General features: G+C 34.1%; 3 protein-coding genes across 5 annotated transcripts; 1 reads left to right on the plus strand and 2 right to left on the minus strand.

Annotated features, from left to right (window-relative positions):
• Positions 1-50: 50 nt before the first annotated feature.
• Madm (MLF1-adaptor molecule) lies at positions 51-7,694 on the minus strand. 2 transcript variants are annotated; one of them, XM_076778787.1, is made up of 11 exons: positions 7,561-7,694; positions 6,426-6,512; positions 5,683-5,907; positions 5,469-5,599; positions 5,271-5,365; positions 3,185-3,268; positions 2,766-3,053; positions 2,394-2,553; positions 2,107-2,293; positions 1,897-2,016; positions 51-1,784 (listed from the first exon to the last, which is right to left on the minus strand). In XM_076778787.1, the coding sequence occupies exons 1-11, from the start codon at positions 7,687-7,689 to the stop codon at positions 1,482-1,484; spliced, it is 1,809 nt and encodes a 602-aa protein (XP_076634902.1). In that variant the 5' UTR covers positions 7,690-7,694; the 3' UTR covers positions 51-1,481. The 2 variants fall into 2 exon arrangements, with proteins under 2 accessions (XP_076634902.1, XP_076634903.1); XM_076778788.1 differs by lacking the exon at positions 6,426-6,512.
• An 836-nt stretch (positions 7,695-8,530) lies between these two features.
• Elp5 (Elongator complex protein 5) lies at positions 8,531-9,842 on the plus strand. Its single transcript, XM_076778800.1, has 2 exons — positions 8,531-8,671; positions 8,921-9,842. Exons 1-2 carry the CDS (start codon positions 8,611-8,613, stop codon positions 9,727-9,729), a joined length of 870 nt encoding a protein of 289 aa, XP_076634915.1. The 5' UTR covers positions 8,531-8,610; the 3' UTR covers positions 9,730-9,842.
• Positions 9,843-9,927: 85 nt separating this feature from the next.
• On the minus strand, positions 9,928-15,163 carry Anchor (integral membrane protein GPR155 homolog anchor). Of its 2 annotated transcripts, XM_076778781.1 has the most exons (13): positions 14,608-15,163; positions 14,295-14,475; positions 13,792-13,960; positions 13,594-13,719; positions 13,238-13,527; positions 12,356-13,167; positions 12,209-12,276; positions 11,993-12,139; positions 11,779-11,918; positions 11,539-11,701; positions 11,297-11,471; positions 11,021-11,207; positions 9,928-10,931 (listed from the first exon to the last, which is right to left on the minus strand). In XM_076778781.1, exons 4-13 carry the CDS (start codon positions 13,659-13,661, stop codon positions 10,618-10,620), a joined length of 2,364 nt encoding a protein of 787 aa, XP_076634896.1. In that variant the 5' UTR covers positions 13,662-13,719; positions 13,792-13,960; positions 14,295-14,475; positions 14,608-15,163; the 3' UTR covers positions 9,928-10,617. The 2 variants fall into 2 exon arrangements, with proteins under 2 accessions (XP_076634896.1, XP_076634898.1); XM_076778783.1 differs by lacking the exons at positions 13,792-13,960; positions 14,295-14,475; positions 14,608-15,163 and having other exon boundaries at positions 13,594-13,761.
• Between the last annotated feature and the right edge of the window lie 472 nt (positions 15,164-15,635).

Consider the following 15,635-nt stretch of genomic DNA (forward strand, 5'->3'; position numbering starts at 1 on the left):
GACAGGAGCAACAGATTCAATGAACGAAAAACAAATTTCAGGCAGTGGAATTCCGAGTTATAGTATTTATTTATCACTGTCATCGTACAGCTCTTTCATAATATCCACGATTCAGTCGTCGCACTTTTTTCTCGATTCATAATTTGAATTATAAAGCTATACATTTAATTTAGTTTGATAATCTACTTACATACTTAAGATCGAAGTTTATGTTGTTGGTAATAGTTTTTTTACCGCTAGTATGGTTAGTCGTTTGCTTAGTGAAATGCGTCACTGAAATTTATTTTACCGAGGTATGAAATTGGAGCAGTATTTCTTGGCCAAGCACGTGTTATAAATGCAAAAGACATAATAAGGTCGGTGTTAGTTTGTTAGCACTCGAATATACCTATATGACTAGTTTTCTGTGTCAACAGATTTTCTTAAAAATATAAATTATTTACAAAGATTTCAGCTAATTTTATCGAGATTTAATAATCTTGGTTTAATCACATCAATAATACCGAAGTATAGGAGGGCCGTGGCTGCAACAGATATTACACTATTTCTAAAACGAAAGAAAGAAAACCCGGTCTCTTCTTTAAACGGTAATCCGAATAAACGATTCGATATGAATTACAACGTATTGAGTATTCAAGCAAAAATAAGTGCGGGGTTTGTAGTCTGTCTTTCTTGTATTCATTATTTTTTTTTGTTTTCTCATTGCCGTACGATTAAACTAGTTTCCGTGCCTAATAATTAAATCGTTCCTTCCCCTTCTTGATTTTCCATTTTAATCTGTCAATTTGTATATACAAAATAAATTTCTATGATACATTTCGTCACTTTGCGACAGAAGGTAATTACTTTATTTTAATTATTACTTCAAATAATTTATCCAAAGTTTTAATGCGGAAATTTAAAAACGTTTTTACTAGTAAAATGCCCTTTTTATCTCAGCCTAATAACAGATGACAATGATCAAACCTGAAACAGATGTAGACTGATTCATAATAACTAGACGCAGTTTTCATGATTTTTGCATTCGTAATCAACGTTCTCATTAGGTTGTACAGGTTGTTCAACTGAAATCGTAGAGCACGTCCTTTATTTTCGAGTTAAAAATTACCTAATGTAAAACCCTAGCTTCTGAAACTACCTTACGATTTAATAATAATAATTAAAAAGAAAAAAAAAAAAAAGATGATCATTGAATACATGGAATTTGACGTCGACACATCAAACAGTTCGTAAACAAAATATTATGATCTCGATAAAAAAAACAATCAATATTCGATTATACTGCGTCAATGTTTAGCCTAGTGGTTTAGCCACGGCGCCCTTCTTATTCCATTTTTTTTTTTCTTTTTCTTTTTTTTTTTTTTAAATCATTTAATTCCATTCTTTCTTCCTGTTTACTTAAATATAAAAATACATAGCCAGTCTATACATAGAGCGTGCAAAGTGGCACAGTGAACTGAGTTACCAGATATCCTGGATGGTTAACTACCGCTTTCAGTATTCGTCGGTGGTTCAGCTTCGTCGTGACTTTTGCTCGTGTTACTCGACACGGGGAGACCTGAGGTTTTTGGCAGCGGGTTAGTTACACTATCACTATTGGATGTTGTCGCGTTATACATAGAATTATCAAAGTGTTGCAAGCATGGAAATTCTGGACCAGGCAGCAGTAAAGTAGTTTGGGTGGGAAGATTAGTTAATGATACCATTCCTGGTGTCATCAATTGCTTGTTAAAGCAACTCCTTAATGCCTCTTCGATTAAATTTCCTATCTTATCACGATCGTTCTACAAAAAATCGTAGTCCCTTAAAAAATTTTGCTCGTGCACACAAGGTGGAGTGCCACGCGATATTGCATCGTGTTACAAAATCTAACGAATAATCAATGAGAATAATTACCTCGTTAATGAACCCAAAATGTACAAGTTCCTGCGCGAGAAGCATCGAAGTGTCTATTTGGCTGACAGGACACGTCAGTTGCCTGTTCATTTTGTCGTCCATTCGTAACAATATTGTCATCTATAAAACATTTCAGACGTAAGGTAAACAAAAACGATTCAATCGGTGTATCTTACGATTAACTCTCGTCATGCGCTGTCTATCACTCACAAGTAATTCACAACTTTCTTCTCTAGGCTTTACGTTACACATCATATTAACTACTCTTCGAGACTCCACGTCCACTGGCTCGGGCGTGACCGATTTCACAGATTCAGTTACCTCGGGCGATATCGCTCTGGGTCGAACGGGCGGTGGTAGTTTCGCCATAAATGCTGTCAGGGGGTATATTCCGTATCTGTCGACAGAGAAGATCGTCGGTATCGTTAACGGACGAAGATCATCGTCAAAAACTCACCCGACACGACGACGACGTACGATCGTTTGTTTATACTCACTTTACATCCTCGACAAACTTTTCTAACTTTTCCATAACAGGAATCTCGTTTAATCGAATTTGTTGAGGCGGTCGACCTTGATATTTTATTTCGGCCACTATCGTGTCAGGCCCGTATAGCCTTTGCAACACCTCGTCCGTTATTGTTTCTGAAATGTTAGCTGCAAAAGCAAAGAAACAATCGGTAACTAGCGACGAGACTTCTCTCAGTGTACTATTATTATCACGACAAACGCTGAATTATCTACCATCGTAGAAACGAAAAATAAAACAAAAATAAAAATAGTAAAAAAAACCGCTGTACCTATCGAATGGAATATTTCGTGACGTGGGATAGCGAAAGATAAGATAAGGGAAACATTGTTTAACTTACTGGCTGAATTAACCAATGCATGAGCTGCAAGTAGCTTCAGCGAGTGTACTTCGAATAAAACAGGATGAAAAAGGAGCTCCCTCGCGCTCGGTCTACTAAGAGGATCTACTTGAAGACATTTCCGAATGAAGTCTTTCTGTTGGACATCGTCTAAAGATTCTATCGTTTTTCTAACGTTCTCCTCGGTCACGATTGTGCCGCTATCGCCGTTCCCTTGAATTTCTAGCGCCGCCATTTCCAGAGCGCACATTCCAAATGAATAAATATCGATAGCTGGGGTCACAGAATCTGGAAATGAAGAAGCAAATTTTCCCAAGCTCAAAGAAACGTTCATTCTGACATTTGAATCCATTCGTTTTTACAGTATATACCGATTTTTATATTTTAATAAATCGCAGTACTTTATAACGATCACTTACTTCCATATTCGGGTGCTACAAAATGCATGTTCTTCATGTTTGCTCTACAAGTTTTAACATGATGATGGATTGCGTCAGGAGCCACTGCAATTAGGAAAAAAAAGAATGTCACTGCTTTTACAAACCATGTTCCCGCCAACACAAATATTATATATATATTTATATGAAAGTATTTGACAAGCAATGCGTTAGAAAACTTCCTGTAGGAGGCAGCAGGAATTCTGTGAATCTTCCTGATACAAATATATGTGTATATATATATTAAAAAAAGGGGATACCAGTGATTCAATGTCTTTTCGTTCGAATACCCGCCACCTCTGCCGTAACAAGTAAATTAATAAACCTCTAGAAAAATTGCGTTGTAACTGAAAATTTATCCTAAGAGTAACTTGAGCCCTCATACAGTTAATAATTTTTCACATATACATATGTAAGTACAAAAGTGCCTCTGGATAGGGGGGGAAAAAAAACAATTTGAAAAACATATTATATGAAGTACAAATAATTATTTTACAAAGGTAACAACCTAAGTATTTATTTTTGGACTGGTCACATTTTAAAAGGCACTTTCATGGACAGTGGTGACAAATTTTTAGCTAGGAAAATGGAATTCGAGGAGTTCATTTTATTGGTGATCCGAGGGAACAAAAAAGAAATATTAAATACAATGTAAATGCGTGCGCTAGATGGCTTAGAAGGGCCAAGAGACATACAGACGCTTCGCCCTTCCTCGTTGTAATTCATTAACTCGAGAAATGAATAGTGCAATGTAAATGGCACTAATGGTATTAAACTAAAGAAACATTAATATTTCGTATTAACATATAACCACTCTACCAATAATTAAGATGTAGATATATATATTTATATATACATATACATACATAAATGGGAGTGTTTACCTCATTACGACTAAATTACTTAGCTGGCAATAGTCGTCGATTATCTGCCAAATGTAATTCCTTCAAATTCATCATCTTTTCACAATTTACACCAACCGAAGAACGTCGATGTCGCTTGAGTTATCCTCTGGACGGGCGAAAGTACGACTGTACTTCCTCTCTCTCGTCGAAGACTTTGCTGTGTGTTTTTCATTATCTAGATTAGCCTATCTGCTACAATTAAAAACGAGGACTCAAGTTACTCCTAATATGTAAAAGCAGTTTACACACAATCTTCCTAACAGATTTATATTACTAATGGACACGTACAAAAAAAAAAAGAAAAAAAAAGAGAACTAGAATAAATGTAAACACAGAAATAATGATCGTATGAACGGTTCTGAACCAACTGATTCAATTAAAATGGAGTGCTACAAGCACATTGAGTTTCCAGTAGAGTTATCAGGGATATCCAGTAGAAATAATATTCATCTGCCATGTCGTTCATTAATCTCATTGTAAGATTCAATTAACGTTATCTCGCATAAGAACGAATACATTACAACATTGAATAAAATTTTCTTTATAAGACGTAACTGAATCACACCCTCTTTTCACGCATTATGATCTTTTATAACAGAGCATTCTTATCAAATTATTGATATTGTCCAGTTTAATATTAATTAATAAATGTTACATTATCTGCCGGACAGAGATTAATTTTGTAATTGTATGAAACTTATTTATTACTGTCGATTGACTTATCGTAACAAGGGCCGAAGAGGCAATCGCAGTAATAGCAATATACGTACTTTGCTTGTACCCCGTGTAAGAACAAAATAAATACCAGTTAGGTCACAGTTGTAATTTCAACTTCACTGGTTGGTCGATTAATAATCCTATATTGTGATTTTTTTTTACTTTTCTTCCGTGAAAATTATGAGAAACAAAACTATTAGCCTCTCATAGTCCTGTGAATAAAAAAAAGGGAAGCGCCTTGCAAACTCCTATTCCAATGTATGCTAAATAATTTCATATAGGAATAAATGCTCTCTTGAATTCCTACGAGCAGCTATGTATTGATACTTATTAACAAAGTATTTTGGTATATAAAGTACATGTTCATTAACACTGTATTCTCTTGGATATTAAATCTCTTCCACAAAATGAAAAGTTTTTTTACATTTTGCCATGAAAGTACTTACCTGAGCCAATTTTCACAAGCCCGTTATGTTGTATAAATATAGTGTCACAAGTAAGATTTCCATGAATAATGGGAGGTGAACAGGAATGCAAATAACTGAAAATTTGTTAAATACATTAATGCACGTATAACGTAATCTGAAGGTATAAAATTGTTACAAGTTAAAAAGATATTCAATTAATACGAGAAACTAAATTACCTCAGAGCGGATAAAATTTGGGTACACCAACGTTTCCATGCTTGCAGGGGCAATTTTTTCACATTACGCTTTGTTCGTTTTAGGAACTGTTTTAATGACCCAGAGGACATATACTCGGTTATAAATATAACCTAATAAGTAATATAAAAAACATTGTAAGCAACATTCAAAAGCGAGTATAAAACTGGAAATAAAATTCCATTCAATGACTCACTCGAGGTTTATCATTGTGAGTATCCGTCCAATACCTATGAAATTTAACAATATTAGGATGTTCTAATTGTGTAAGGTTCTCAAATACAAGTTGTATTTTTTCTTCTTGCGCTTTGAAGTTTTTCCTTTCTGAAAATTGCACCTCGTTCCAAACAACCTCAACACCTTCCTCTGTATCCATTGCCAAGTAGGCACAGTCGATTCCTGGTACATCGCGTTGCTCCACCTAAATAACAAATATATTTGAAAAATATTTTACGTTATTTTTACCTGATTAACAAAATATTTAAATTCAAATCTGTGGCAAAAGACGCAAAAAGTTAGTTTATTTATAACTTTAGTTTACTAGTGTACTATATACATTAACGTTTATTTACAATGTACAAAAGCTATACAGAGCAAAACTGAAACCAGACTATTAATACATTTTAAGGATCTATATGTGGCGTAACAGAATATATTACTGCAATCATCTCATTTTAAAGTTACTTGAAGCACAACTCAACAATTTCATGCCTATTTGCCATTACATCAATGTGACCTTGGAAAGAATTTAAGGAGGGGAGATAATTTGGAGTAGGGATTGTCATTATAGGTAATCATGACAATGTACTACGTCAAAGTGACAAACACAATGACCCACCCTATAAATTTCTATTGTACCTTTTGATTAAATATTTCAATACATGGAACAAGATGCACAAAACAGAAGAGATAGCCTATTTTTTTTTTAAATAGACATACCTCCATTTCAGTGACTTCGTTTTCACTGCCTCTGGCTGCTCCGAAAGTAGAGCCTTCGGCTAACGTGGACTTGGAACCTACATATACCTAACATAAAATAATAGTTATTGAACAACAAATACACAAACATTTCTTTTACTTTTATTTTGGTGCTACTCGTCTCGCACATTGTTCACAACACAAATGTTAACATTCTAACTCTGAAATAAACGAATCTTTAATACATAAAATATACATCAAGCATTGTAGACATAACATTAGTCTACCCTTTGTTTCTAACAATATTACATGTTTTACAACTGCAGAGGACATGTTAGAACAAAATAGTCTTGTATTAATGTAAGTAGCCGATGGTCCAACTATGCCAATTTATTTTTAGGATGAAATATGAAAGAGATTGCCGTCTGTAGAAGCTTAGTGCCAAGAAGTTGTTGGAGATCAATCTACAGATAATGCGTATTATATTGCACTTAATGTTTACACCAAAGTTTGCATTAATGATCTGCAAATACTTTTCATGAACAGAAACAAATTCTAGTATTGTCATTCTAATAATTCTAAATGACCAATTAAATTACAAATAACATTATCTCAGATTTCTTCCTTCAACTTTTAATACCAATAAATGTTACAGTCAAGAATTAAGAACAATTTAATTATATATATATGTGTATATATATATATATATATATATATGACATCAAAAATTTTCAATTTTCCCTGCAAGATTCATTATTGACCGTTGTAAGAAACAAAATATTTAACAGTAAATTCCAATTTCTTGAGTACAAAAAAACAATTATAAAAGCTGTATTCAGCCTAATTCCAATGCTTAATCATCTTTTATGCTTCGTATCACAAATTGTACCCATACATATACCAGTATTCTATGGAAACTATGTTCTTGCAGACAGATAACTAGTTGCAGAGAGAAACGATATCTTTGTTGTCATTTCTTTCGCAGAAACAACACTCCAAATGGTTACGACACATACAGAGAATGTACACGTCGAGCGATTTTGGATCTGTACAAACTGTGACGAACCAAATTCAAACAAGTGAACAGATGTGAGATATAAACAAATATCGTAAGCGCAGAAAGAAAATGAGAAAAAATAATAAGAAACAAATGTACCTCTTCCCGGCGTTTGAGCCACCGCCCGCAGGGGCTCTCCTCCAGGATTTCACTCTCATCCTCAGAATCTTCACCACTTTCCCGCGGTGACTTGTGCTCTGGGTCCGTGCTGGAGCGACTCCCGGGCATCACACACGCGATTAGTTGAAGGAGCAGCACCGAACAGAGCGCAACGCGGCCAAACTCATTGGTGGTAATTTTTCGATAGTGTTTTTCCTTAATGTTGCATTATTTTGTCGACGAATACCCTCACGCAAACGCGTAAACGGTGAACAGTAACTAACAATCAACGTCGGGAACGAGTATGATCTGGCAACCAACAGCAGCAGCACTCACAGTGACACATGCAGCGACAACCCGAGTTGCAGGAAACCCGAGCTGCGATATTTCTGATCTTACGCGGTCACGCGCACGGATCCACGCTTTTTGGTTTCCCTCAGGACTTGGCCGGTGTACCAGACATCGCGCGAGTCACTCGTTGACCACACTGTCAAAATAAAAACCTCTGTTATGAGCGAAATAGGTTCGATATGACACACACTCTGGTATTCATTTTCGCTCTGTCTTCGGTCACGTTCGCCCAGTATGGCGATCACCGTGCACCGCACCCTTTTCGGGCCAACCGCATCGCCACCTTTAGACCGTCGTTACAACTACGTTCTTGAACTTATCGGAAAACGTAACACACACGTTCCGCTGGACCGACCACGTAACGAATTGCACGACGCACACGGTGTCTTATATCGCTACGTAGTTCGTGCCCGTTCAACGATTACCCACGCGATACGAACTGCCAGAAATGCGATTGAATGGTTGAAAATTTATTCTTGAACTGTATACACGTCGTGGCAATTACTTTAACGGATTAATTTAATCGTCTCCTTTATATTTCTGAACTCAGAGATACATATTAATATGTATCGTATACGAAAGTGATCTTGAAGTGCGTCGCAGAAACGAACTTTCAAGACGACGTACGCGTATTTACTGCGTGGTTATTGTTGATTCGATAGTTGATTCTGTTCGTAACGCTTGGTTACGATTAACGCGATGACGTCCATTAAAACGTTGCCTTTAGTGGAAGGCGCAAGATTAATTGTTCTCGACGAAGGTGCGATACTATTTTGTTTACGGAAGAAAGGCACGCGTTGTCAGAATTAAATTTTTTTAAAAATAGAAGTGAAAAACATTTCACGGTCTTACGTTTCTGATAATATTACTTCGAAATAAATGCCAGATTACCCGGAATAGCTACAATTGCAAATAATACGGTCGTTTAATTAAATTGTTTTCGTTTCAAGTACCGCTAAAAAAAAAAAATGTAGCGATTAAAGGGACTATTTGTATGTGTATATTTCAGGAGTAGACGCGATGTATGCGAGAAAATTAATCGCAGGATGGATACAAATGTGGAAAGATAAAGATCGTAGTCACACTTTCGACTTATTATTATTTTCGGATCCGAAGTCTACGTACCAACATGAACCTGAACCCTTCGTGTCAAGTAACGTGAACATATGCGACTATTACACGATCGATATACACACGGTTGACATAAATGCTATTCACAAGGAGGACTTTGATATCCTCGAAGATATTTTAAAAACTACAGAGGTAAAATCTACGGTAATCGTCGACTGTTTAACGTCCTTAATTTTATTTGTCGGTCTGTCGAAAGCTTTATGGTTCTTAGAAAGATTAAGTAAACAAGTACAACAAGTAATTTGCATTTATAGACGAAATTTTGTACAAAATAAAATACCGTGTATTCAAACGTTAGGTACCACGTACGTAAGAATAGAAAAGTCTCCTGGTTCGCGAACGAATACTAGTTTTAATTATGTGGTAGAACTTGTACATCGTAAAATAGGTGGTACAATTTTACGACAACGGGAGATAGTGAATCAAAATAATATATCTTATGAAATTCAATCTGAGAAAATCGAAACGCATGGTAAAAAGTCAAATTCCGTATGCGAGAATCATAAACAAACAGTAGAGTCTTCGTTTAGAATAGAAATTAATGAAAGTGAAATGAAACAAAGAAAAGAAATGGTGTTACCATATACGTTTAATGTAAATACAACTAACACGTCTAAAATTCATTATCAACCGGAAGATATAGACGATATCGACGAGGAAGATCCAGATGATGATTTATGTATTTAATTTACTGCTATACATATACATAATATTAGGAGGGATTTATGATAAATTGCAAATCACTGTATATATACAATGTATCAACGATATCGATGTTTTAAATAAAATAATGTAATTTATATTTATCTTACATTTCATATAGTTTTTCAAAGGTCATGCAGGAATAATATATAATATCTCGTCGAATAAAATCGTCCTTTGAAGAATGCTTGACACAAGAGTTTTATTAATGAGTTATACCTTAACATTGACAATAACTTGAAATCACCTTCTTTGTTGATTTAACAATTGCATAAACCTAAAAAAATAACTCTGTACAAAATATTACTCCCGCAAGGGAACTTTCAATACTGTGCATGAAATTGAGATTTAAAAATAGAATGTTAAATGGTATTCATCTTTGGCATGTTTGCATCAGTTGTGTTATTACCATATTACTTTCTTACAAGACATTCGATTGTATAATAAAATATATATCAACTACACTTATAGATGACAAAAGCACAGCCCACGAATACAGAGGAGATTCTTTACAAGAAATCTTGAAGAACAATTCAATGATTTTATAATTAAATGTGTCAGAATAAATTATAACATAGAAATGTATAAAGATATGTTAAGATTTTATGATAAAATAATCTGGTACTAGGAGTGCGTGGGTACCCGAATCGAACCATTCAAACTAGAGTCGATCATTACGCGCACATATTCATTATCGATTATTGAGATCGCCCGTACTCGTTGGTGTTTCGGGTACCGACGGATCCCTATTCGGTAGATTAAAAAAATAAATAATCTTATCACCATACTTCGCCACATTCTAAAAAAGGAACATATAAAAAAAACCTATAAAAATGAATTTAAGTTACTCGCACTTTGTTCGAAACATTTCAATTAGGCATTGAAGGTATAAAGTAAATTCTGATCGCAAAAATGATGACTGCCATCGATGTGCTGCAATACTCTGCTTTCTAACAAGGAACGACCGTATAAAACGGCTTCGTTTCTAGTTTGTGCAACGCCAGCGTCGAGTAACCAATTAACTAAATCAGTTCCAGTGAAAACACCTTTATATACCGTTAACAAGCGTCTACGACATATCGCTATGCGAGCACGACATTCAGCTAAATGGGAATTATTAAATTGCTCCCGAATGGTTTTCGCTTCTGTACTTAGCTCATCCTCGGTAGGCAGTTGCAATTCTTTCCCTATAAGCATTAAAATTTATATTGCGTGTTCGGTGTATAAAATTATTAAAAACAATTGAACATAAATACAAGGTAACGAACGATCCTACCAGCACGCCATTTACGGCATATTTTTCGCAGCCAGCATCCCAGTTTTCCAAGGCCAGGATCCAATCCGAAAATAGCAAACGCAATTAATGACTGGCCAAAGTTTAGGGCAACATCGAAGAACGCTAGTTCCGCATAAACTCCAGTAATTTGTTCCGTAATTAGTGTTCCAACCGATATGGATAGACCCTAATCGCAAAATGTTGTGCAATATTGATTGGCTTACACAATAACTTTGGATTAACGAGTGCGAATGGAATGTTCCGTTGTTTACTTACAATAAGCATAGAACATAAAAGTAAAATGAGGAACACAAGATGTCGAAGTATTTGTGGATCATTTGCTGCATTTCTTTCATATTCATCATCTAAATACAAATCGCAATCGTTGACTTCGTTATAGTTACCTCTACACACTCCGGTCGGGCAACCGTTTGAATATTCGCAGCCAATACTAAAATAATTAATTAGTAGCAACGTAGCGATCGTAATAATCATAAATTTTTGTGCAATTTACTTACATTGGAGTATTAGAAGTAGATGAAACGAGATCTTCAACATCGACTATACGTCGTTCGGCGCCATCGTCGGTAGAATTTTCCACGTTATCTGGTAAATTATTGTAAGATGCCGAAACATGTTGCCGTTGATACCTCTGTTGTAAAACTAAGCAGCCCAATGTTACTATAAAAGACAAAATGTATAATTTGAAAAAATCGTTCCATATTATCAATTTGGTACGCTATCAATTGCAAACGTACCAATAAAACAAAATATTAATAAAAGAGTAGAAATTGCTGCTTGAATTCTACCAAACTGAAAATTAGGGTTTTTATACTCAAGTTCAGAGTTTCTTGGAGTTAATGTACTGCACATTATAATCACTATTAAAAGTGGAAGCCTGTAAATGTGTATAATTTACAGCTATCTCACATAATTTTAATTACGGAAATAATTATTATTTTTTGTACATACCCCCAACCAATAAAGAAAAACCATTTCTGCATATTTTTAACAAAGTTCAAAGATTGGGAGCTTAGATATAATAAAGTTGCTGCTGTCGCCATTGTCCACATGCGACTTACATATACTCCTGTAGTAATTAAAATGAACTGGATATACCTAATACAAATTGATATTACAGTATGTTGTACAGAACGTAAATAAAATAAACGATTAAAAGTAAATTACCATAAAATTGATCCAGTACTATGCATTTCAAGTTTTGTCCAAATCACCACACCTATAGCTGTAGCTAACTAAAATTATAATTTTAACATATACATTTCAAATATGCATTGTATACATTTAAAATTATCATAGGACATTAGTACAAACCTGTGCAATTACAATACATAATGTACATCGATGAGTAACACATTTGTATTTTTTTCTTTCCAATACAATGAAACAAATTATCAACCAAATGCAAACCATTATTGAAGCAATGCTCACATCAAAGGAAAACATATTTAGCTGATGCGTATAATTTGTTGGAGTAATTCCAGTCGAAACTGCATCAATTAGTTTTGCTGATACAAACATAAGCGGAGCAGATAAGAATGTACAAGCAACCATTGCTGATGCAATTAAATCAATTTCAAGGTTGTATCGAAGAGTGAAAATAAATAAAGCCGGTGCTGTTGGAATAGTACCATACAGAAATCCGTATGTACTCAAGTCTTGTGTATCTGTAGCATTTCCTCCAGTATTTAGAAGAATAATAGATTCTCTTATAACCAATGGAAGAACCAACAATTTTACCGATATTAATATACCTGGTATAACAAGGGCTATACCTTTCAATTTATGTATTTTGCCAACCATCATTAAACCCAACAGAAAGAGAGCACTGGCTGAGAAAGCATTACCAAATACATTTAGAACAGTAGCAAGTGCACATGGTACTTTATGACTGGAAAGAAAATTTCCAATAATACCAAGTATTGTCATAAAAAGTACTGGGTTTAATGCGATTCCCTTCACTATAGAATAAACCATATTCTTATAGCTCCTATGATTTTCGTTACTGCGTTTGCCAATTTCCAATAACACAAAACCAATTGGATTTAAAATAACCAACGATATAGGTGCCATTAAATACAGATATGCAGAATATTCTGGATGTGTTTTACCATATATTGCATCAACTATAAAGATTCATTACTAGTTATGTGACATTATTAAAAGCATATATGACATACTCTATATTCTACTTACTCATGGGATATCCGATAGCAAAGTCATTGCTCTGTGTGGTAAATATTGCAAAAAGTGCAGCACACCCTGGATTTGATGGTCTTTTAATAACTAAAGATACACTAAGTACGATCAAAAATACACAACTTTTGGCTAATAATACAGCAAGCAAGAATTTCCAATTTACTAAAGTAAAATCAAGCTCTGCTAGTGACATAAAAATTAAAGATGGCAGAGCGAATGTGCCTACAAAAGTATTCAGGCCATTTGCTTCTGTTTTTGTAATGACATTAAACCTTCCAGCAATATACCTGAAAAGTATATAATTTAATATATCATATACAAACTATATCTAAGCTTGTAATAATAAAATTTACCCGCATAATATAATAGCAAAGCATTGTATCAGTGCAAGATACAAGTTATCCATTGGTTGAGTTTCCATTGTTATAAATTTATACGTTGCTTTCAAAAGAGATACGATCACTGAAATTTTCTAATTCCTATAAATATAAATTATACATCAAACGTCAATTTACGTTTCTGTAGTGTGAGTAAAAACAACAATTTGATACTTTCTCATGTGTATACGATTGCATCATAATTGTTCATAACAAAAATTGTCATCTTTCAAATATAATTTTATTGTCCCAAAATGGACATGTACATGGAAGAACATTATACAATGTTAACTTCATGTCAACTTCATCCTTGTTTTAAATATCTTGCCTTCATTTATGAATCCTGAAATTTTGAAAATACTTAAGTATACCGTTTGAAATAGCGGGTGACATATGTTCGTGCATTGTACAAATTACATTCAAAATAAAAACACGGTACAAAGATCATTAATATCAGTCGTTAGAAAGTACGAAGAGCAGTTAGTTTTGAACATAACAATAAACATTGCGCAACGCGTACGGAAACTTCCACTTATCGTGAATTAACTGCAAATATTTCAAACTTGTTCAACGTATTAATTATCTTCCGTTCGTTATACAAAATAAAAAGTACATACAAAAATCGCTAAAAATCTATTCAAGATCATAAATGATATTATAATCAAATTAACATTTACCTTGTATACGTTACGTATTGAAATAACTTTCAATCTTATCCGAATGTGTGCAGTATCGATAATTCTTCGCTGATTCATCTGATTGGTCAGTTCATGACACGAATAGCGTCGTTAGACTGCTCTGCAATTTCTTGCATATTGCAGAGAAAACGTAGTCTTATGGGGCCCTTACTTTTTGTTTCTGAAAATTATTTAATAGTTTAGTAAATCAATAAAGACCATGACATAAAATGAATTAAAATGCATAGAAGTTTAGTATGTTGTGTTACGTATGTAATGCGTAAGTTGCGTAGTTTCGACGAGTGAAACTTACGAGATTGTAAAATGTTGACAAATTCTTCAATTTCCTGTTTCGCAAATACACTTGTTTAACGATAAAAGTGCACTTATCTCGATCCAGTGGAAGGTCTTGCACAACTTCAAGGTCAATAAGTATATCTTATAATAAAGCAATTAAATGATTTGTGGTATAAAAAACAATGTTGTGTACAACAAAAGGTGTTGATAATTTGATTTTTACGCATTTTATTTTGTCTATATGCGATAGACAGTTGCTACCATTACTGAGGTATATGCTTGACTGTTAATTATTGCTTCATTAAATCTGTTTTAATTTGTATACAGTACTATTTTCTAGAGTATTTTCTACAGTACTAATAACTATTTTCTACGGGATAACGAGGTACCCAACTTTTAAAGTCTTTTTACTTGTTTCTTAATAGTCTCCTTTGTCTCGCTTATATCTATATTTGAAAGACAATGGTGATAAGAATAAATTTATTTGAAATCTCTTAATCTATCTCGCGCGTTACTCTTATGGCTTGGGACCCGCCAAAACTGTTTCTGGTTTTCATGACGTCAAGTGTATACGTTACTGTATTCTTACGCATGCGCATGAAATTGCGACAGACCTAATAATGGTCGTGGTTGTGAGCCTCGACGAACATCGAATTTGTTATACCGAAACATTCAATTTCAAAGCACATGATCGAAATAATAAAATTATGGTAACATTCGATGAAAAATTCTTCAAAGTAGATTTAGAATCAGTACAATTATTGACAAATTCGGCAACCTTACTCTTCTGTTATATTTAACTTACATTGAAATTAATTGCTCGTTAATCTATACGTAAAATCATTTAAAGATTAAATAAATTTGAGTAGGGCGTAGTTTTGCATCTGTTGCTAATATCAAGAGCTAAAACTAATAGATACATTATATATGTATATCATATTGCGCCTGATCAATGAACAAGTCAATGCAAACATACTCTAGTTTCTTTACCGTTACGTACAATATACGAATGTACGTCATATACGCACACATAAGTCTAACAAT

This window comes from Colletes latitarsis, chromosome 11, assembly GCF_051014445.1.
Source record: "Colletes latitarsis isolate SP2378_abdomen chromosome 11, iyColLati1, whole genome shotgun sequence".
Classification (NCBI taxonomy): domain Eukaryota; kingdom Metazoa; phylum Arthropoda; class Insecta; order Hymenoptera; family Colletidae; genus Colletes; species Colletes latitarsis.